General features: G+C 36.8%; 1 protein-coding gene across 8 annotated transcripts in view; it reads right to left on the bottom strand.

Moving 5' to 3' along the window:
- Luzp2 (leucine zipper protein 2) overlaps window positions 1-25,011 on the bottom strand; it is a 463,171-nt gene that overhangs the window by 187,677 nt on the left and 250,483 nt on the right. For 2 of the 8 annotated variants that reach the window (XM_051148626.1, XM_051148630.1), the window contains exon 3: window positions 2,487-2,557. The exons of 4 other annotated variants lie outside the window; for them this stretch is intronic. In XM_051148626.1, the coding sequence (XP_051004583.1) occupies window positions 2,487-2,557 (71 nt within the window). Of the gene's footprint in view, window positions 1-2,486; window positions 2,558-9,249; window positions 9,368-25,011 lie in introns of all 8 variants that reach the window. 2 more of the 8 variants (XM_051148625.1, XM_051148631.1) reach the window with 2 other exon arrangements.

Genomic DNA, 25,011 nt, shown 5'->3' with positions numbered 1-25,011 from the left:
CTCATTTGCTCTTCAGGTATTTGAGGACACCCATAAGGTCCTTCTCTGCTCACATCTCCTTAGTAATGATATCATGGCGCTTCATGTCCCTCTGCCAACCCAAGGGCCTTTGGAGAATAGTTTCCAGGCTGCTATCTATATGAACTTGTGCTATTCAATGTAAATATAAATCCAATTATTATGTATTTATGTGATTATCAGGTACTTACCTATTTATAATCTAATAATTCTCCATCTCTTACACACACACACACACACACACACACACACACACACACACACACACACACTTCTTGGTCTCTCTTGTTAGAAATAAACTTTCCACTTTGCTTTCCACATGGCTGTATATAGATATCTCATACCCTCTAGATTTATGTCCCAGATACACAGAAATGCTTTATAAATTTGTATTTGGTAATGAGCGGAATTTTAGTTTATTCTATTTGGTTTTGAAGAAGTTATCAATAGATATGTCTAAAACTTGCTGAAGTTTTTATGCTGATTTTAATGGTGTATATAACATGAGTTATTTATTTTCAACAAGTTTTCTAATTTTGTATTAAACTCTGAAATTTCAGTGACAATACATCTACTTCATTTCATCTTTTTGTTAGAGCAGTAGTTTAGTCATCTGAGAACTTGTGTGTGGTACTGAGGTGTAGATGATTACTTATATATGTTGTACAGACTTAATGCCATTCTCCTGAATGGCCTAAGAGCTTTGCATGTTATTATAAACTGACATAGACACCTAAGAAAATATAGTCAGAGTAAATAATCATACACTGGGCACCTCAACCAGTATCTTCTTAAGATAAAAGCTGAATTTTCTGAAATGATATGATTCTAACAAAAACATGTCTTTATTCCATAGTCTTCCCTGATCTCTTGAAACCATGGGTTTCCAACTGTCTACGTCTCCTTTTCATCCGGAACAGAATTGACATAGCAATTCTCCTGAAATTAAATACTTCCCTGCCCCCTCCAGGGGACATGGTCAAATACGAGGCACCAATTTCTACCAACCTGACCCTTCAAACAGCCCAGTAGAATGGGGAGAATATTAAATGCTCTACTTCAAAGAGGCCAGATTTTTTAGATTCATTTTAAACTTCTTTGTTATAATTATTAAGATAATTAGCTTTGTCCCCTGGAGGGGGAGACCTGGTGGCACTCAGAGGAAGGACAGCAGGCTACCAAGAAGAGACTTGACACCCTATGAGCATATACAGGGGGAGGTAATCCCCCTCAGTCACAGTCATAGGGGAGGGGAATAATGGGAAAATGGGAGGGAGGGAAGAATGGGTGGATACAAGGGATGGGATAACAACTGAGATGTAACAAGAATAAATTAATAAAAAATTTTAAAAATACAAATATTCATAATGCCAAGACCAATATTTATAGCATATGGCAATCGCAGCTCTTTCAGTGTGGACTAAAATGAATGGTCTTTAAATAGTCTTTAAAAAAAAAAAGATAATTAGCTTTGTTTTGTAGATGAGAAAACAACACAAAGAGGTTAAAAACAAAACAAAACAAAACAAAAAACAAAAAAGCAGCCTAAACATCACCCAGACAGTAGGGTGGCTGAGGTGACAAACTGCCAAGCTTGTGGCTCACTGCTGTTGCTGAAATAAATTAGGAAAAAGACAATAGCCCGAAAGATATGAAATTATTTTAATATTAGTATTAATAATGTTAAACAAAAACTCATCACCGTAAATAATAAAGAGTAATGCATGATGACACTGATATTTTTTTACCACATTATGGGTACCACGAGAAAGCATGTCAGTGTCAGTTTCAGGGTCAATATGTAAGGACAGCAGTGGAGACCCAGGCTGATAACAGGACTTTAAAATCAGCTCCTCATTCTGCTACTTGATGTGTAATATTTTTTTGTTTTGTTTTCCTGTTTTTTTAAAATTAATTTATTCTTGCTACATCTCAATGGTTATCCCATCCCTTGTATCCTTCCATTCTTCCCTCCCCCCCATTTTCCCATTATTCCCCTCCCCTATGACTGTTCCTGAGGGGGATTACCTCCCCCTGTATATATTTTTGAACAGCTTTTTGCCCATTGATCAAAGAGCCAGTATGGAATGATATGGACATAGAGTTTGACAATTTTTTCATAAAATTACAAACCTCTTGAATATAGGTCTCAGCTGTTCACTTAAGTGCTTCATGCATAACACCTTTACCAAAGTGCTACATGACATGCCGACTCTAGAGCCCCATCCAGAGCTATTGTATGAGAGAACTATTTACACACAGTCCTGTATAAATTTCATATGCACCCAAGGGTACACAAGAAGATAAAGTCATACATTGTAGTAGATGAGTTTTGGTAAACTCCCTGGCTTTTATTTAGTAGTGTTGCAAAAATAGAAGAAGTTGGGTAGGCAGGGGTAAAGATGGGGAGGAGGTGTTAATTTAAAAGAAAAAAGAATGGGAAAGAATATAGAACTCTCCAGTCCTACCTTTGTTTCTGGCCTAACTCCAGGAGCTTGTGAACATCAGTTTTGGATGATTGCTCATCATTTTTCAAAGACTGAAAGAGAAAGAAGAAAAGGCATCTTGTTTAGATAAAACACTGTCATCCACTACCAGGTTGAAAGCAGTTGGTTTATTGAACAAGGATATTAAAATTAGTCTCCGCAGATCCTGTTAGTGCCAAAAACACACACAGGGCTTCATGATGCATGGTAGGACATATTCAACTCTTACTATACAAATGGCTTTGAGTGGAGGCTCACTAGACATTGGAGTATAATATCCTGCAAATATCTTGTTTTCTTTTTGAAAATCCTTAAATTTTTTTCTTTTTTTATTAAACTTTTTTATTTTTTACATATACATTTATTTTATTACACATAGATACAATAGACTACCTATAGCAAAAAGAACCATGACACAACCAGGAATTATATAAATGTTACGCTCTTAGTGTTTTACTTCTTTGTATTTGACAGTCTTGAAGAAAACATCTTTCCTATCTTGGTGCATCTAAATTCTGAATGTAAAATCATCTCCATCACATCTTGTCATTGTCAACTTAAGAAATCTATCTAGACCCAAAATCATCTGAGTATGCTGGGAGTGAAAGTTAGTAGCTTTCCAAATGAGAAGATGACAGACACAGCTTGCTACCTGCATAGTCACCCAATACTCTCTATAATGTTGAAGCATCTTCTTCAGCCTTCTGGCCCAGTATATCTGACAGACACATTTGTGAGGCAAGAACAATTGAGGACTTGCTTATCCTGTCTTGGCAGAGTTTGGCCATTGACACTTCCTGCATCCAAGCTTGCTCTTTTTTAGGGGTTTGTGTCTATGTGTGTATGTGATGTGATGTGATGTGTGATGAGTGTGTGTGTGTGTGTGTGTGTGTGTGTGTGGTCAAGCATGTCATGGTGTGGTTGTGCAGGTTAGAGGACATCTTTGTGGAGTTAATTCTATTCTACATTTACATGTGTTCCAAACATGAAACTCTAGCCAGCAGGCCGGACTGGCAAGAACCTTCACCCACTGAGCCATCTCATGTGCTCCTCAGTCTCCTTATAAATGAATATATTCTCTAGTTCCTTTTAAAGTTTGTCCTCTGCAGAAAATTTGAATTAGCCTTCGTATAGTTTGCAACAATTCAAAGAGCTTATGGTAAGCTTGCCTGCATAGGTCAGGGAATAACCTGACTAAAGTTGAAAGCAATCAAAGACACATGCTTGCCTATTCATGTCTAAGTCTTATTTCTAAGCAATACATCTAATACATAAAGACAGATGACCAGGCGATTTTTATGACATAACTTTACATAGCTATTCAGAAAATAATATATGCCACTCCAGTCATTATTACTAATATACTTGCTCATTAAAGATTCAGAAGTCATGAATCAGAACAGAAAAACCTCTGAGCTCTCCTTATGTAAGGATCTGTCATATTAAACCTTTGCTAATAACTTCTTTATTTATACTTAATTAACTATTTAATAGAGTAACCTGTCATATTTGATATTAAAAAGTTTAAATAAATAGGCAATAACAGTGTCTGCTGAGCAGTTATGAATTTTGGAAAATGACAACAGTCTACCAGTGTGTGTACTGTTCCTTAATGCTTATTTAACAGACACCTGTCCTGCATTATGAAATGACTTGTAAAGCATGGTGCTGCCTGAAGAGTGTTTCAGATCCAGAGAACTTTAATATAGTGTTAGCTTTACCAAGGATACCTAAGGGCTGACAATGACTCACTGAGAGTCTCTCTAGGAAGCATCCAATAAGCGGTGTTCTATATACTTAGGAAAAACAGCTTCTCCTAACAGACAAAAAGGGCAGTATGAGGAATTATAGTAGGGCATCTCAACAATCAAACAGATCAGTGTGCATCATGGATCCAACCTGTATAGATCACAAAGTCAGCCCTGTGCCCTATTCATTTGGTAAAAGTTATGAAATGTTTAAGGAGCAGTTTTATTTATGAGTCAACTCAGATCAAAGGAGATGAAAAGACATTTTAAATGTGTTTATGTATTATTGACTATTCCCTACATTTTGGGAGCTTTGAGGAAAATGCAGACTGAAAGGTCAGAGGACTCTATTGAAATATTTCAAATAACAAAAAATTTAAATAGCTAGATGTACAGGTAGGAATATAAATAGAGTGTGTAACTAAAGCTCTGGATTCCATAGCTGGTGATGCACACATAGTTCCGCAGTAAGAGGCCCACACATTGGATGGATGTCAGCAAGACATAGCCTGTAGAAACCTATTTCACATAGTTATTTTGTCTTCAGAACATCCAGTCAATAGTACACAATCACTTCATGATGTTCTGGACTCTTTCAGTGATAGGAAGGTAGATTTACCAACTTATTACCTAATACATTTATTGATCACCCTATATTCTCCTTCCACACAGGATAAAGTTATGAAGAATATCAGCTGGAAATCTAATATCAATAGTTCGATTTCACTGCCTTTGATACCTTGCATTAAAAAGCAAACCAATAAACAAGCAAACAAAAAAATCTAAGAGGGGCTGGAGGAGAGCTGCCAAGAGTGCTTTCTCCTCCTGCAGAGGACAGGGTTTGGTTACACGTATTCACATAGATGATAACAGCTCTCTGTAACCCCAGCTCCAAGGGATCGAACACGCTCTTCTGGATGTCACATGTCCTTCATGCACATGGTGTAGAGCCATATGTGTAGGCAACACATTCATTCACATACAATTAAAACATACAAATAAATACTTTTAAGAACTAATAAAAATTTAAAAAGAGATTTTTTTAAAGTAAAATGCTAAAATAAATATATAAAAAAAGACATGTTTGATGCATTGAGGAACTTTGTCATCTGGACAGGACATGTCTGTTATCTTGAAATTAGAGTAATTGTGATTACTTCCAACCTATTTACCACAAATTGGACCTAATAATATTATCTTATTGAATAGAGTACATGGTTTCAATGCATCTCAGCAGCTTGTAGAGTACCAGCCTACCATGTGGAAATCTGCAGGTTCTAGCTCAGCATTATGTAAGAAATGGAGATAGCAGGAGACACATGTATTCCCAACACTGAGGAACTGGAAACATGAGGATCAGATGTACATGCTCATCACCAGCTATATAGCAAGCTCAAGGCCAGCATGAAAACTAGAGCCCGTCTTAAAACAGACAAGCAAACCAGCAGAAGTTGCCTAAGGTTGGTGAGATAGGGTAGCTGCTTGTAGCTCATGTCTTGGCTCACCGGTACTCCTGTAACTAACTCCAATCAAAATCATCAGTTCACCAAGAAAAAAAAAATCAGAAGAGTACCTACCATCTCATATATTTATATAAAAAATTATACCAGGCATGGTAATTACATCATACAATGATGAAATTCTTTTATAAAAATGCCATCAAATAATTTAGTATGTGGTAGGCATTCAGTGAGTGCAATGTATAAAGTCAGATATCAAAATGTTATTCTTTGTCTTATAATAGGTGGGCTAGTGTCTGTGGGCTGTTGCTAGCTCTCGATCTTGTTCACATCTCATCAGAAAAAGTCACATATAACACATAGTTTTATATTCATTTACTTTAAGTTTGAAGTCTGATATCACCCTTTTTATGTGAATGACCGAACCACATCCTATGATCCACTTAAGTCTTCACCCTTTATTTTATAATAAACATAATACTACGCTAATTTTGTGGAGGGTTTGCTAAAAGGATTTGTCAAGATAAATAACAAAAAAACACGTTGTGTAGCATGTACCACCACAAAACAAACGAAAAATAAAAAATTTTCAGCATTGTAACATTTCAGGCAAGATTCTTTTTTTTTTTTTTTTTTTTTAATTTATTCTTGTTACATCTCAATGTTTATCCCATCCCTTGTATCCTCCCATTCCTCCCCCCCCCCCATTTTCCCATTATTCCCCTCCCCTATGACTGTTCCTGAGGGGGATTACGTCCCCCTATATATTCTCATAGGGTATCAAGTCTCTTCTGGCTACTTGCTGTCCTTCCTCTGAGTGCTACCAGGTCTCCCCCTCCAGGGGACATGGTCAAATGTGAGGCACCAGAACACGTGAGAAAGTCGTATCACACTCTCCACTCAACTGTGGAGAATATTCTGACCATTGGCTAGATCTGGGAAGGGGTTTAAAGTTTACCTCCTGTATTGTCCTTGGCTGGTGCCTTAGTTTGAGCGGGACCCCTGGGCCCAAATCTGCCTATCATAATGTTCTACTTGTAGATTTCTAGGACCCTCTGGATCCTTTTATTTTGCTGTTCTCCCATGCGTCTCTCATTTAGAGTCCCAATAGGATGCCTTCCCCTCTGTCCCAGTTTCCTGGTAAGTGAAGGCTTTTGTGGGACATGCCCCCTTGGGCTAGTATGCAGATATAAGTGAGTATATACCATTTGATTCTTTCTGCTTCTGGGTTAACTCACTCATTATGATCATTTCTAGCTCAATCCATTTATCCACAAATTTCGGGAATTCCTTGTTTTTAATAGCTGAGTAGTATTCCATAGTGTATATGTACCACAGTTTCTTTATCCACTCTTCTACTGAGGGACACTTAGGCTGTTTCCATGTTCTGGCTATTATGAATAAGGCTGCTATGAACATGGTTGAGCAAATTTTCTTGTTGTGTGCTGGAGCATCTTCTGGGTATATTCCAAGGAGTGGAATAGCTGGGTCTTGAGGAAGCCCTATTCCCATTTTTCTGAGATAGCACAGGCAAGATTCTTATCCTTTCAAAAGATATAGCTCCATGAAAACTTTTCTTAACCCACATTCTAATTTATAAGGAGACACCTTGACTTAGGAAGCAGAGTGTCCTGGGAACACAGTAATTACTGGCCCACTCCAGGGTATCTCACCATATGCGCCTGTGCCATGTGTTCCATTCTGCTGAGAACAGACAGATGTCTTGAATATCTCTTCCAGGCTTGTTTACCTGTTAATTTTCTTCTCTTTAATCTGTGTCTTGGCTTTCCCAACTAAAACAATTTGAATCATCTTTGCTTTTCAGAATCTGATGCCCCGAATGCATAGCACTACTCCTCAAGAACAGCCTAATCCTTCTACCTGTCATCATGTCCTATAGGGTGGTGATTAGTTTTACTCTTTCAACATTTAGCACAACTTCTGTAGCAAGAGCTTACACAATAAGTTGCACCAAAGTCAATGCTCTAGTGGCTGACTGCACCGCTACCACCATCTTTCCTACAGTGCCATCATGCCATCATGGCATCATGCGGACCTCAAAGACCAGAGTAACATACAGGCTCAGTTCTGTGGTATGTGGAAAGTCTCTGAAGCAAAATCCTTTACATTTAAACTCTAGAGTCGCTGTTGACTATCGAAAAGCAAGTAGCTTTCTCTAGATAATATCGCTTATGAATAATAACAAAAAATCACAGGAGTACCATCCCCTATGTTTGATTAAAAAATTAAATTATGCAATGCCACTAAAGAATTTAATATACAGTAGGCACTCAGTGAATACACTGTGTAAAGTCAGACATCAAGGTGCTATTCTTTGTCTCATAATGTTGTGTCTCGTAATATTTGTTTTTAACCATTGTGTGTATATTGTGGCTTCTATGTTGTGTTTTTATGGAATTCCTGTGGTTTCAGAATGTGTGTATCTGTGTCCATATGTGTTTCATATGCTTTTCCTTTGGCCCTTTTCATTCTGTTTGTTTTTATCCTGTTCTGATTAGTTTTTCAAACCTCATTATTTTATTATTATCCCCTAGTTCTGTTTTTTTTTTCTCATAAGTGACAGAAAGAACGTGGATCTGGATGAGAGGGGGTTAAGGAGGAGCCTGGACAAGTTATGGGAGGAGTAATCATAATTAGAATATATTATATGAAAAAAAATCTATTTTCAATAAAATAAAAATGTAAATTCACAGAAAAATAGTATTATTGGGTGTTTTAGAAAGATATTTAGCTGGGTGGTGTTGTCGCATGCCTTTAATTCCAGCACTCAGGAGGCAGAGGCAGGTAGATCTGGTCTATAGAGTGAGTTCCATCCAGGACAACCAAGGCTACACAGAGAAACCCTGTCTTGAAAAACCAAAAAAAAAAGAAAAAAAAAAAAAAAAAAAAAAAAAAAAAAAAAAAAAAAAAAAAAAAAAAAAAAAAAAAAAAAAAAAAAAAAAAAAAAAAAAAAAAAAAAAAAAAAAAAAAAAAAAAAAAAAAAAAAAAAAAAAAAAAAAAAAAAAAAAAAAAAAAAAAAAAAAAAAAAAAAAAAAAAAAGAAAAAAGAAAAAAATTGTTAGTTTGTTTGTTTTATCTGAATTTTGTTTTATCTTCTTTTAAATGTGATACTCTCCTCTGTAAGAGATTCATCCATTTCTATGAAGAAGTTGCTTAAGGGATATTTAGAGCTATCCTAGGGAAAATCTAAAATTCTCTTCTATTTATCCTTCCTGGAATTCCATTCCGTCAGTTCGTAATATCACATTCACAGAGGTGAAACTGATCTTGGAAGCTGGGAGGAACTGATGGCTTTGCCAAGTACACAATTTTCTCTCTTGATGTTTGGAAACTGAAGGTCTCCTAGACCATTTCAAAGGATATTTCATTTCAAAGCTCAAATAATAAATAATAACTGGGGTGATCAAGCCCAGAGATGTAGAGAAAATTGTTTAAAGATGCATATCAGTCCAGTGAGGGTGGGGGCGGCGGAATAGACTTCTTTGTTGCGGAGAAAAAAAATTAGTTTTCAACTCACCTGAAGGTTGACTTTGATCCCGTCCAGTTCTCTGGATGTCTTTGTCAGCTGCCTCAGGACCGAGCTGCGTTCCTTAAAGACTTCCTTCAGCTGCTTCTGTAGCTCTTCATAGTCCTGTCTAACACAGAAAAAAGGGCATGAGAGCCCTCCACAGGCTTCTGCCTGTCCTCAGGCATAACCAGTAAGCCTGAGAGTTTCAGCAAACTAGGCAAAAAAAACTTTAATAAGCAGTTCTATGCTAAAGACTTCACTTGCAGAGGGAACTATCCAGACTCAGGGTCCCCAAGACAGGATAATTTCTATGCATACAATGCAGGTTTGGACATTTAGTTTATAAAGTAGATCGTTTCCATAATATCACTATCTTTTTTCTGGGCATTTCAATATCTGTTGCAAGAGAAGGGGCTTTGGAGAAATACCCCAGAGACTTGGGTAGGTTTTGTTAGTGAGGGTAGAGCCAGATTGAAAGCAGAGGCCTTGATTTCATTCTTGGTCCACAGAGGAGAACATTCTACAGAAATGAATACTCTTTAAAATATGTCCAAGAACCACTACAGCTTTTAAAAGAAAGGCAGGAATGGAAAACCATTATGAAAGTCAGTCAATGAATACAGAAATTCCAGTGAACTTTGGACAGAAAGATAAAGTTTATATACAATCAAAAGCTCAGTATGCAGAAAATACAGGCCTTGTCTGTATGTATATGGGACCTTGATGGGCAGAAAAAATATTTTCTAGTTAAAAACAACCAAAACCCCCCAAAGACCCTATGCCTAATAGAGGAAGTATACAGTGATTAATTGAAAACACATAGAGAGAAAAAATTCAAAGAGGACATACTAAGAAAATATAAATGATATATTACGAAGGTAAATATGAGTTAGAGAAAAAGCAAGAAAGTGCATATAAACTGCCAATGGGAGTAAAGTTATTGTAAGTGAATAAATGTCACATGTGAAGCCCTGATGAAAGGGTGGGACACCTTGTTTCTGAAAGAAAGTGTGGGAAGAGGAGGAAAGATACACCAGCTTGAGAGTGATTACTTCCGACTTGTGGCTCTGTTTGGAGAATAAGGAGTTAACTGAAGATATTCTAGTCAGGGAGAGACAAGGTCAGATTTGTGGTTTGGGAAGTCTTTCACGTCCAAAGACTTGAAAGTGACGCTGTGGAGAATGGGATATGAGCAAAGAAGCCAACAGGCAGTGGTCCAGGCTAGAATCCTGAGTACATTAGAAGCAAATACACAGGAAAGCATTGTGACTGATTTTTGTACATCAAAGGAAATAAAATGAATACAAAACCTGCTTTTGTAAATTATTTTGCTTTTATGTGCTCTTTGGATGGAGGTGGAGGTTACTAATGATGCCATGTTTGAGATTTCAACAACTTCTGAAACTAGCCCTTCATCAAGAAATCACGCAAGGGAGGCTACTTAAATCTTACTCCGAGGGGAAATAGACAGCAGAAGTGGCTGAGGAAAGATAACAAGGTAGGAGAAGGAGCACAGAAAGAAATGAGGGTGGAAATCAGACCTGGGAGAAGCAGGGCTGAAGGACAGAAGGTCTGAGAGAAAAGAGAAACTGTGGGCGGGGGCATTTCTGTGTCAAGCTGGAGACTATGTCTGGATTGGCTTCTGAGAAGATATGAGGTGGACTCTACATAATCTTCCTAGTAGCAGGGGCCATGGAGACTAAAGGAGACACCCTGTAACTAGATGGAACGCCTAGTGGAGGGAGAACACCAACCCACACACAAAAACCATGATCTCAAATGTACCCTGCCTGCAAGATATGCAGAGAGAAAGATGGAACAGAAGTTGAGGGAATGTCCAACCATTGCCTGGCCCAACCTGAGACCCACCCCATGGAGAGAGCCAACCCCTGACACTATTAAAGATATTCTGCTATGCTGCCAGACTGGAGCCCTGCATAACTATCCTCTGAGCGGCTACACCCAGCAGCAAATCCAAACAAAGGCGGAGACTCAGGCAAACATTGGGCAAAGCAATGGAAGTCCTGTTGGAAAATGCGGCATAGCTGGAAGGACCTGGAGGGTGGGGACAGAAGCTCCACAAGATGACCAACAGAGCCAACTAACTAGGGCCCAGAGGGGCTTGCTGAGACTGAAGCACCAACCAAGGACCGTGAGTAGACCGGATCTAGGCCCTTTACACAGACGGGCAGTTCAGGCTTCATGTGGATTCCCTAGTAAGGCAAGTGGGGGCTCTCTCTGACATGGACTCTGTTGTCTGTATTTTGATCACTCCCCCTGTCAGGGCTGTCTCGTAAGACCACAGGGGAAGAGGACATTTTCAGTCCTGAGGCAACTTGGTGAGTGCATAGGGTGGGTGGGTGCATAGGATGGATAGAGAGGGGCTCTCCTTTTCTGAGAAATAGGGGAGGGAGAGAGGAAGGGGAGAGGAGGAGGGAGGGATGGATGGGGCTAAGATATGGATGTAAAATGAATAAATAAATTCATTTAAAAAGAAGTCATGCAGTGTGCAGTGAAAGGTCGTTGTATTCAGCTCCGAGCTTGCCGAAATGAGTGCTAAACTTTCTAAGTGCTACTTTGTAAAGTATAAGATATTGGCATGACCCACACTTTTGTGTTAAATTGTGTAGTTTTTTTTTATTAATTTATCTTGTTACATCTCAATGTTTATCCCATCCCTTGTATCCTCCCATTCCTCCCCCCCCCATTTTCCCATTATCCCCCTCCCCTATGACTGTTCTTGAGGGGGATTACGTCCCCCTATATATTCTCATAGGGTATCAAGTCTCTTCTTGGCTAAATTGTGTAGTTTATACAAAGTTTGACCCCAGTGTAAATAATGAGGCTCTCAAAATGAGTAATGTCTTTGTTCATGAGAAACTTAATGAATTTCATAGGTGCTCTGCAGAATTACAAATGAATAATTTGCATTGTGGAGTTTATCAGTGGTCAGCAAATTTATTTCAATTAGAGTTGGGTTCAGTGATAATTTTTGTTGTTTCCTTATTAAATGTAAGTGTTTACTGCCCTTCGCCTTCTAATTGTAAAAAGGAGATTGGAACGGTTCTTGCTAAGAAGCATAGTATTCCTCAATGGCCCTGACACAGACCTGGTCTAACATGATTAATCAATAATCATATACTTATAGAGTCATCCCATATCTTTGCATTCTCTTATACAATAAACATGTCCCTAGATTATCATATAGTGTATTATAAATCATATTGATCACTGAAACACATCGACAATATTTTGCATGAGGGTTGGTATAACTCATTTCATCTTCACAGAACTCCAGGAGGTAAGCACTCTTGATAACCCTATTTTACAGCTGAAATAACTGAGTCAATAAGATAATAAATCACATCCAAGGACAAGATGCTATTATGAAAGTGGTCTATCAGTCAGATTGGGGCTCCCTGTGTCAGCCACTACTCTAAAAATAAACCGACTTCAGAACAGGAATGCTGACCTCGCTATGAGTTTGGAGTGAGTGTTCATCGTGCATTCCATAAAATTTATAGACTAGTTCTTTTTCCTTTTATATTAAATATATAAATATCCAATATTGCTTTTGCTTGTCATTTGTAATTTTTCATCAAATTAAACTTTAAGTATTTTTTTTGCTATTTTTAATATAGTTTTCAATCATTTTTAATTTCATTATCATATTCAGTGTTTCCAACTTTCATGAAAAAATTCACCTAAGGACTTTAATTTATTGTTCAGTAAATGCAAAGTACTCATAAACAGGATACAATTAATTAGAGAAATATCCAGAAAGCTTAATCAATTAACCACCACCTACTAGTTACAAACACTAACTCCACAGAGTAGAAACGGACAGGTGTGACCACAGTATGTTGTTCCATTTACAGTAAGTGCTTGTTTATCTTCCAATAAAAATTTCTTTTAAAATCATAATAAAATAAAAAGGTTCACCCTCACTTTTGTTCTGCCATTGGCTGCATCTCTCTCTCTGAGTTCTTACCAGATGGTTAGAGTCCATCTCATCATTGCATGTTTGAGTTTTCTAACTCTAAACTTTTCTTTCCCTTAGTAAGTAATAAAATCCAGGTAGGTGGCCATACACATATTTTGTGTATATTATATGACATATAATATTCTCAGAGGTGAAGACAGTGAATTAAAACTATCAAGTTAATACCAATATGAGACAGTAAGCTAGCATTCTCTAAAATACATTTTTTCCCGGGCATTTGATGCTTTTACAGTTTGTAGTCCATCATCCATGGATGTGTGGGGAGGAACTCAACACAGGAACCTGGAAGCAAAGCTGATTCAGAAGCCATAGAGGCATGTATATTACTTCTCTTCCTACATGGCTGGCTCAGCCTGCTTTTTTCCCTAGTTTCTTTTTATTAAATATTATTTTTACATATACATTTATGTTATTACCCATTTGTACAATAACCTTCCTGCAGCAAGAAGAACCATGAAATAATCAAGAATTATATAAAGGTTACATTCTTAGTGTTTTGGTTATCTGTATTTGGCAGCCTTGAAGAGAACATCTTTCCTATCTTGGTGCATCTAAAATTCTGAATGTAAATCAATATCTATCATATCTCGTCATTATCAACTTAAAACATCTGTCTAGACCTAAAAGCATCTTCACCCCTAAACAACTAAGCTTAATTGTAAAACTGAACTATCTGGTCTTCAAGCCCATCAGAGACTTGAGAAGGATAAAATTAATCACCCGAGTGTTCAGGGCGTGCAGGTTAGCGGCTTTCCAAGGGAGATGATGACAGAGACAGTTTGCTACCTGAGCAGTCAACCAAAACTCATCCTGCTTTTTTATGATACCTAGGACCATATCCTCAGGGGTGGCACTGCTCAGAGGGCTCACTGTCAACTGGGCCCTCCCATGTCAATCACTAATTGAGAAAATACCCAAAGGCTTCTCTTCAGGATATACTTATTGAGGCATTTTTCTCAGCTACGGTTCTCTTTTCTCAGATAACTCTAGCTAGTGTCAAGTTGACAAAAACTAGCTAGCACAGATTTACAGCTACTTTCTAACATAATTTTCAGCTACTTTGTGAGATAATGGGCCCATTTTTATGTATTTTTGCTTCCATTTCTCTGTATCAGCTCTACCCTTCTAAGTCGTGTCTGATTTTGCATTTGTTAAGACTGTCACAACAAAGTATTGCAGAACGGGTAGTGATGAAAAAACTATTTTTGCCTCACAATTATGGAGTATCAACATAAAAATTCAAGCTGTTTTGGGCTTGGCTTCTGAGACTGTGAGATAACATTCTCTATCTTGGATCTCTCTCAATGCAGAGGGGCTTGTCTTCCAATTTCTTACACATTTTTTTCCTGTGGCTTTGTACTTAAAATTCTTCTTTTTATAAGAGTCTAGTCCTATTTTACACCACAAAAACAAACATATTTTAACTTAAAAAAAAAAAAAGAAATAAAGATTCTATCTAAAACTGGATTTACTTCTAATATAGCAAAGGCTACAATTTGATGTTTGAAAATCATAATAGGTTTCTAATATATTTCTGAACTCATTATTCAATATAGCTTGCTGATGATTGTTCCATGTAGAAAATATCAGTCTATGGTTTGAAATTAAAATATTCCTCTCCATAATTTATAACTATTATTTGTTTGGCATTGTTTATTAATTATAATCTACTGCTTAATTATCTATCCATCATCTATCTATGTATCTATTGTCTTTTATCTGTATATCTACCCATCTATCTATCATCTATCTACCTATCTCCATATTATCTATTTTGTTTCATCAGAGAATCAATCATCTGTCATCTCTTTACCTATCATTTAACAATGGATCTTTTATCTACCAGCTATCTGTCTATCTATAGATCTACTATTATCTATCATAATCATCACCTATCAAGTGACTACCACTCTGTGCACAGGTAAAGAGATATATTTGAATGATATGTTGTTTTATTTATAAAAGGTCTGTTTCAAAGTAATATAGTTTTAATCATTAAAACTGTGTTATGTTCTATTCTTCTTTTCTTGTCTTCTTAACATTGTTTTTCTTTTTCTTCTTTCAGTGAATTTAAAATTATAACATTAGTTTGCATACATACCTACTGGGAATCTAATTGAAAGTGCACTCAGTTATAATAAAGGCATAGATACATGTGCACTAACCACCTAGAAATACACATACTTTCATCTATTATTCTAGCTCATGTTTACCCTTCAGTGCCACAATGGAATTATTATATGTGATTACTACTATTTGTTGAACTTATTGGTGTTGTGGATATTCTTTCAATTGCTTGACTATTAGACACCTGTATTTTTGAAACTATGAATTCTGTAAAACTGATCTTTATTCCAGACATTGTGTTTATTACACATTCATAGCTGGCTTGATTTTAGCTTGATTTTTAGAGGGAACCATGTTGTTTTGTTCTGTTTGTTTTGTTTTTGAGCCATGTAACTCTATCCAATCCCCAGAATTGGTTTTAAGTTGTATTTCACTATTTACTCCATGATTCCCTCCTGCTAGAGGTAGCTTCCAAAGCAATGTTGAAAGGAGAAAATAGGAGAAGCCTTTCTTCATCATTTACAAAAGGAGCATCATGTAGTATTTATTATTGGCTGCAGAGATTTGTTTAATTTTCAGAAGGAATCCTTTTTCTCAGGCTACTTGTAAATATGGATGTTACAATTGTACAGAATACACACAGAAGAATAAACACATCCCAGAAAGACAGCTTATTAACCATTAAAAACTGCATATATCAGAAGTTTAAGAAATAGGAGATATGGGAGAAGCATCGAATACACTCACTCATTCGTCACATTCCCCTCCCTCCCCAAACATGACCTGGCGGTTGACATTCATTCTTCCCAACAGTTGGACAACTTTTGCTTCGACAAAGCGTGGCAGAGAATAATTTATTGTAACCTGTCTTTTCCAATGTTGATAGATAGATGTGTATTTGTCTAGTGTTTGTGGTTTACGAATAGTGCTTTTGACTGTTATGAATAATGGATATTTCACATAACTTGTGTTGTTGAGATATGAATATAATCATACCAGAAAATATCTAAATGCCTATGAATGAAATACCTGCATCACAAAATATCCACATAGTTATACATTTCTTTAGTAACCATGGCCAATAAACTGAATGGGTCAGTTATGGAGTAGGACAGGTAGAGAGTTTTTTTTTTTTTTTTTGTCGCTTCATAGTTTTGTCTCTGCTGGTATTTTCCGTATTACTTTCTAAATTCAGTAAGCTCAGTGGTTTTTAATAGTATCTCATTATTGCTATAGTGTGAATGACAATTGAGATTCATAGGTAAGTCTGTTGCAGAAATGACATTTACATAGTTTCCCACCAGGATGCTGTCACAACCTTTAGCTGCTTTCAATACCTGTGCATTGTCCATTACAGATTTGTAGTTGCTGCTTCCACACTCATTGTGTGAGCACCAATTGAAAGTTTTAGCTGGGTAAGTAGACCGCATGTTGCTATGTGCTTTACAGCCTTAATGCTTTTTCTCAGTTACCTTTTGTCATCATAAAGTTGTGGTGTTTTTTTTTTTTTTTTTACCACTGATATGGCTCTTTAACATTTAGATTTATATGAGTTATATATGAAAATATTCTGTGTGGTTACGAAGGCTAACTCTTTAAACACCCATTTTAAATAACATAAATGAGATGTGTGCTTACGGTTTTGTTCTTTGTAAAAGTTTATTAAAAACACTTATTTGTAGAATATTTTAATTTTACAAGATATAAATAATATTATTTTAAATAATTTCTCTTTATTACCTTAATTTATTGCTAACTGAAAAATCTACCCATTCTTCAGTGTCTAATAGAAATTTTGGCATAACTATCTTCCAGATTGCAGTGAAGAGCTTCCACGACTTTTTCATAGACGCTTGTGGTAAGCCTTCATTTTCCTTTATTTTATTCCTTGTATGTATGTAAAAAATGTGCTCATAGAATTTTGATCATTTTGTTTTATCTGTTAATAGAATTTGGATGGATCACCCTTTGTTGATTTTTTTTCCTATGCTGTAGGTGCTATTTCTTCACAATTCTCTCATTCACTTTTGCTCTTTTGTCAGCAACAGCAGATTATAAACCCTACCCCACTCACTGACTACACCATACTCCTATGGAAATACAGTGCACACAGCCAACCACAGTGTAATTTTGGGGTCATGCTATCCCTGCTATTTCTCACAGACTGACGGACATATGCCAAAATTACTTTCTCAGATTAGAGATTCTAGAACTTCTTATTCTAACTTCTCCACCTGAGAAAACTTCTTTCTTCCCCTGAGAACATAATGCAATCCCAGGTGAGAAGCATACAAGTACTTATTGAATCATGGACCTGTTTTGTAATATATCACAAAAGGTTATTTTACACCAATCATTTTACATATATACAATATTATTAAAGGAGAAGCAAATCTGCCAGCTAACAGGGTAGGCACACTGCTCATTAAGCTATGTGAGTTTCTCTCTTTCTTTGAGAACCTGAAGGTTTTCCCACCTTGTGTTTAGCCACTTATTATAGTATTCTGTTAATTAATAGTTACTCAATCTCAAAATTCTAGACCTGAAGCAAGCAATGGAACATCTACTTTAACATTCCCTCTGCAGCCATCTGATTTTACAGACATATTTTCTCTTAACTGTCTGTTAGAATCCCTGCCAACTCATCTCACTACCATGAAGTTCGTATACTCTTGTTCCTTTTCTGTGGTAAGAAAACTTTTTATGCTCTCACTCTGAATGCTTAGAGACCTTGAGAATGAAGTGCTTTCCTTCTACTGTGGTAATATCTGGAGAAGTTTTCTAATTAAACACAGATCATTCAATTTGACATTAACTCATGAGATGTCTAAAAATTTCAGACTAACTCAAAGAATTAACATTACTCTTTTCTTTAATTCAGACATTTGTTATGGCAGCCTTATCTGCAGCCTGTTTTTTAATCCAGATGGCAACATCACCTTATTGCCCTGAAATGTGGGTAGTCATCTCCACAAACTCTAGTGTTTAACTTATGGCATGCATTAGTTTTTCTGAGCAAACACACGATATAGTTTTGATTTTCTAATTATTTGTTAGATTTATATTTTCAAGGAATGACATTCAGCCATATCTAAAATAACTTCCTAAACACAATTTCTGTTTTTATTCCTAAATGTCATAATTTAATTTGATGTTCTACTCACAAGGTTACTTTTAATTCATTGGTATAGAATTTTGTATATTGATGTTTTAAATTATTCCTTTGTTTTCTTGGGTAGTAGTAGGCACCCAATGCAGGCTTGTATTCTATTGATAATCTCTCTGTTTCTTTTCACTTTTTCTTAAGACTTTAAACTTTGGGTAAATTTCTTAAGGTTTGACGTATTTGGATTGAGTTTTGCTTTTGTTTTGTTTTTAGGGGAAAAAATCTACAAAGATAAGTTGCATACCTTTGATTTTCCTCTTCAAAAAATTCAAAGCTCTGGGTAGACATATAAATATAAACATACTCTTTCTCAGAGCAATAGAATAATGACAACAATTACAGAAATGCCAACTTTTATTCACTAAACTTAAACATTTCTGATATATTTTAAAAATATTTAGCATGGCAGCCATAAATTTAGACCAGTTTTTGCATTTAAAAACTATGTGTTCAATATATATTACACACACCCACACACACGCACACACACACACCACACACACATCAGCATATGTTGGGCAATATACATATATCATTAAATGTCTATAATTACCTTCACAGTATAAGTGGCTTCATAGCTATTTAATAAGTAATACGGCATAAACCCATCTAAATAATGACTGAAGTTCAAATAGATAATAAATAAGTTTGTAATTGTAGATATCTTTGACTTGAATGCTTTGTAAACACTCTTCCCCATCACCTTCTGGCTGGTTTTACTAAAGAGCTGACAGCCTATAGCTAAGGCAGGAGAGGAAGGGTAGGACATCTGAGCAGACACAGGACCATGGGAAGAACTGAGAGGCACAAGATTTGCCAGCCAGAGATGGAGGAAGTTGAACATACTAATACTAAAGAGAGGTGAAGGGCCCCACGGCAAATGTGGACTAGAATAAACAGGTTAATTAAGTTATATGAGCTAGTTGAGACACACTTAAGCTATAAGGCCTGTCTATAAGTAAGTCTCTGTGCCTTTATTCCATCCCCCGATGGTCCAAACAAAGTTTAGTTTACAGTTCCCTGCTATAGTGCATCACCAAGCGAAGTCATGGTAGGACCTCAAAGCAGGAGCATGGAAGCGGGTACTGCAACAGAGGACCATGGCAGAACACTTTTTACTGGCTTGCTCTCAGTCAGGGCTCACATTTAGTCACCTTTTTGTAGGGTCTAGGGCTCACCTGCCCAGGGGTGGCACTACCTATAAGTGACTGGGCCCATCCACATCAGTTTTACATTTTTTAAAAGTGCCCCAAGATATATCGACAGGTCAATCTAAGGTAGGGAATTCTTGAGTTGATGTTCTCTCTTTCTGTGAGACTCTAGTTTTCAGCAAGTTGAGCACTTGAATACAGTAGTGAATTAGATGATTATCTAGTTCTAGCTATCTATCTCTACCTATTATCTGGCCTATCTGTCTATTCCTATCTATCTATCTATCTATCTATCTATCTATCATCTACCTATCTATCATCTATTGTTGTATCCTGCATATGTATATTTTTAGAAAAAATAAATTTTATCATCCTTAGTCCAGATTATTCAAAATATGTAAATAACATAGACTATATACAGAAATTACTGGGGATGACATAGGAACAACCCTGATGGGAGTAAAAGGTGAGGAAAGGTCACCTTCACATGTAACTATCAAGACAGTTCATAGAATTAAGTATATTTGTACTGGACCTTGAATGAGCACACAACTACTAAATGCAGTAAACAGAAGTGCAATTCAGAGCAGAGGGATCACTATATGTGAAGAAAATGTGAGGTGAAGTGTCATAAATTGACAAGTCATGTAGTTTTAACTGCTTTTGCAGTTTCTATTGGCCTCCTAGGATTTATTCCATCGTAGCCCAGATACCATTGGAATATGAGGAAGACAATATGTGAGAGAAAGACAAGCTGTAACTAGTAATTATACATGCTGTTCCCGAAGCATAAACCAGGGGCAAATGTGAGGCAGGAGCCATAATGACTCTTCTAACACAACTGTGCTGTGCAGAGTGTTTATATGGATAACTCTTCCTGCTCAATAAACAGCTGGCTAAAAGCTGAAAATGTAATATATATGTTTTTACATGGAACAAATAACATTTTAAAAATTAAATCTGAAGAAAAAGAAAAACAAAGAGCAACAACCGTCTTTATGAAAGCAATTGGGGAAGGCATTCATTCCATCCGTGTTGAGTATTTGGGAAAATTTAGAGGGAAATTTGTCTTCTATGTATGTTTAGTATTTGAATATCTCTCTTTGCTATGACATCTCACAAGCAGGCAATGTTTGTTAAACTTAGAGGATGCTTAGTCTCTTTGAGACATTTATGAAAATATACAACATACCCAGAAAAACTTCATTGTATGTATATATTTACAAACTTACATAATTTGACAAGACATTTAAACCAATATAAGAAATGGATACCGTGAAGACAGGCTCACTTGTTTCCTGGTAAGAACACGTGCTGCTCTGAAAAAAGTCCCTTGAGATGTTGGGTTGGGTTGTGCATTTGTTTATATGTGTGCAAGAGTGCATATATATATGTATATATGTGTGATTGTATGTGCATGCTTGTGCATTTGTGTGTTATATGCTCAAGTGTGTGTATATGTATGTGTACAGTCAAGTATGTGTACATGAATGCTGTGTGTGCACATGCATGTGTGTGTATGTGTATAAGTGTATGCATACGGATATGTGCACGTGTGTGTATGCACTCATGTGTAGTGTCTGTTTGCTTATTTATCATTGGCTTGTTTCAGAGATCCCCTTCAGAAGGAATGATTCTTGGAATGAATAATGAGATAGTTTTAAGAGGGACACAAAGGTTTCCAGATACTTTGTCAGGGGTAGATTGAGGAAGATTCCTATTCTCTGGAGCATCACCAGCATATGATGCAAAGAGAGAGCATTTCCCCAAAGGAGCTCAGGTCACAGCACAGTGAGATCCTGCTTACTGGCCAATGCAGATCTTAGCAGATACTTCACCCCATCAAGAGAAGCCACTGGATACTTGAGCACACCTGGGATTCTGGCTTGCTCTCCACAGCTATGGAACTGCACAGCATGCTCTCTACTTGTATAAATATTAGTAGTTTTTTCTTCTTGAAAGTACTTTAAGCAACTTGTGCTTCAACTGTTTTCTCCCTTCATTCTTGTTTTTTTCCTTCTTTTCTTTTGAAATCAGCTTTTAGCTATGACTGATATTCAGTTTTTGTTTAATGTATGGTAAATAAAATACATTAATTGTAAGAAAATGTAATTAATTTCTTCAGAGGTGGTGGCAGAGGTAGACTGTGGTACCTAATCTCTTCATGAATAATTCAATGACAAAAAATCATTTGTATTTTAAAAAATTCACACCATAGAAAGAGTATCTAAGTATTGTCAAAATGTAGTAAATATTTCAGAAGGACTAACTTGTGCCATCACTAGACCATTTGTCATAGAGAAGTATAATCGTGTTGACAAAAATTGATGTGTTGGTTGTTTTGCTAATGCTGTGAGTGTCTGCAGTAAAACACCATTTCCAGTAAGGACAATACCCTTGGCTCTACATTCTGTGTGGTGATGAAATGACTCTTCTGCTTGGTTTATGGGTGGCAACTTAAGCAATTTTGCCAATTTATGATAATGAATCATTTTATATTCAGGTCCTCTGAAAATTGTATTGAGAGAGAGAGAGAGAGAGAGAGAGAGGAGAGAGAGAGAGAGAGAGAGAGAAGAGAAGAAGAAGAAGAAGAAGAAGAAGAAGAAGAAGAAGAAGAAGAAAAAGAAGAAGAAGAAGAAGAAGAAGAAGAAGAAAGAGAAAGAAGAAGAAGAAGAATAAGAATAGGGAAGACACCCTAAAGCCAGAAATAAAATGAACTCCAAGTCCTATGTGAAACCCCTGATTCTACACAGAGGATCAGTCCAAAGGCAGCTTTGCAGTAATAAAGTGATCACCTTTCACCTGTATTCATCCTTTCTTTCTAGACTTCATGATGGTTCAGAAATTCATTCTACGAATGTCCACTTTCACTCCTAAAGACCCTGATGGGGGCCTATGGAGACAATGGGTGGGTCTGGATCTAGCAAGAGATGACCATAACTTAGGCAACAGAATGAGTTCTCACTGGCAGGTGTGTCCCAAACGAGGGGAAGGTGACAAAAGTGTTGAATCCTGGCTCATGTTTACGTAAACCTCTCTGTTCTCAGGATCAGAGCAGACAGCAGCTGAAAGAGGAAGACAGAATTCCCCGTGGTGCTTAAGCCAGAGGCTCTTCTTATGGTTTACTCCTGGGAATAAAGGCCTGTTTAGCTAAAGTCTCCCACAGCTCCTAATTTCTCTTCCAGACATATTTCAGGCACACTAATATAACATAAATATGAGGACATTGGCAAAGAGAAGAGGATGACAACAGAGTTTTATATGAGTTTATTTACATTTTAGGAAGCTTTTGAGTTGTATAAACTATGCATCATTTATTGGAAATTTATTGCAAAAAAAAAAAAAAAAAAGGTGTAACCTAGAAAGAGTAGTGATGACTACAGCAAATTAAATTAACTCTTAAAATATAAATATGTGGTAAACAGAATATGTATGTGGCTACTAAAATGTCTGTGCAGATGCAATGTATATTATATTGGAGGCACGTATATATTAAAAAACATGTGCTTGTCTCCCATTTTCTCCCCTTACAGTTTCTTTCAAGTATGAGGGTTTTTTGATATTCTGTGGAGTTATATCCCCCAAATACTCTTGCCAAGTTGAAAATATCATGAGATAAAAATGAATTTAGATCTGGGCTTGGTGGTTCTTATCTATAATCCAAGCCCTGGGGAATCTTGGAAGGTGGATTGATTGCTTGAGGCCAGCCTTATGAGCTATATAAAGGACCCTGTCAAAGAGAATATACTAAGTGCTTCAGTCTATCTGACCAATAAAACATCAGGGCTTAGCAGCTTACTAATGCAGTGTCCTGGAGAGCATTCCTAGTAACTATGGCTTACCTGGCTATTCAACATCTCTAAGTACCCTGCAGAGCATTTCTGCTTCACATTGGTGCCTGTGCCTTCCCTGGCTATTCAGTGTCTCTAAATACAGTGCTGTATCTCATCATCACTATAAAAATCAGAAGTCAAAATCACAACTAGACCTTCTGGCAACTGTGTGCAATTGTGAAGAAGAAAGTCAAAAAATTAAAGTTAGTCCTAGAACTATTTTCATCTCTAGAAATTCTGTGCTTTTTATAGTTCCCTGTGACACTGATCTTTTTAAATATTTTATTCATTTTTATTTTTTTGTACATTGGTGTTTTGCCTGTATGTATGTCTGTGGGTGTCAGACCTTGGAGGTACAGACCATTGTAAACTACCAGTGGGTGCTGGGAATTGAACCCAGGCCCTCTGGAAGAGCAGTCAGTGCTCTTAACTGCTGAGCCATCTCTTCGGGCCCTGACACTGTTCTTTTGATTAATTGCTTTATTTTTGAGATTACAATATAACTACAGCATTTCTTCCTTTCTTTCATTCAAACCCTCTCCTATATCCCTCCCTACTCTGCTTCAAATTTATAGCTTTTCCCCCTCACCAAATGTTATTGCAGGCATTCAGAGAGATGTTTGAACCCACCTTAGATAAATTTCTCTACTCCTACAATATGTGCTTTATATATTGCTTGCCTGGTCACTGGGCATTCTCTTCTCTCCATTTTTAGGGAGAATGACATAGGTAAGCAGGGTGTGGAAGCATGGCTTTGCACAGCACATTGGGCAGGTGTTCAACAATGTCTTGGTACTGGTAAAATATGTTAAAACAGTACTGGTGTAGATGCCAAATCCTCTAAATTCTTATTGTGAACACTTACGTGATGTTCTTTTCCTTCTAAATAATTGGAGATGTTTGAGCATGTGAGATGTGTAAAGATGCTTGAAAGGAGAATGATGGTACCCAGGAAGCAGTGGGAATGAGGCATCAAGGAAACAAGCTGGACAAGTACATAGTACAAATCAGTGAACTGAGCTACAGACTTTCCTGAGCAAGGCTTCTGGACACCTGTTGGATTTTCAAAGGACGTCAGGGTTGTGCCTGCACATTTCCATCACTGTGGCCAGTTTCAAGTCTTAATGGCACTCAGGGAAACATTCAAAGGAAGCAGAGTCACTATGGCAACCGAGAAGAGGAAGGAACAGAACAGACAGCAAGGGGCCAAGGAGAAGCACGTCATTCATCTTCCAGAACCTTCCATGCAGATGCGGGCCTTCAGGAAATGCTTCCACAATGGACAAGAGAAGGAAACAAAAGTTTTAACATACAGGTGAAGAGAAAACAAGGAGGATTCAGATGGTCTACATGCTAACATTTCTTTTACAACAAAAGTAGTAATTTAATAAATAGTACATTGATATATTTCCCTGCCTGAATCTGGTGAAATAGTGTGCTATTTTGTGTTTCCCCAACTTTATCAAGCCAGAGGGTCAGACAAAAAGCACAAGCGCCAAGTTAGCTTTATATACTTTAAAATGTAATTATTCTTTTGATCAGAAAATTAAA

Source organism: Acomys russatus, chromosome 7 (assembly GCF_903995435.1).
Source record: "Acomys russatus chromosome 7, mAcoRus1.1, whole genome shotgun sequence".
Classification (NCBI taxonomy): Eukaryota; Metazoa; Chordata; class Mammalia; order Rodentia; family Muridae; genus Acomys; species Acomys russatus.
Note: the sequence above shows the minus strand (reverse complement) of the source record. Positions and strands in the feature narration are given on the sequence as shown.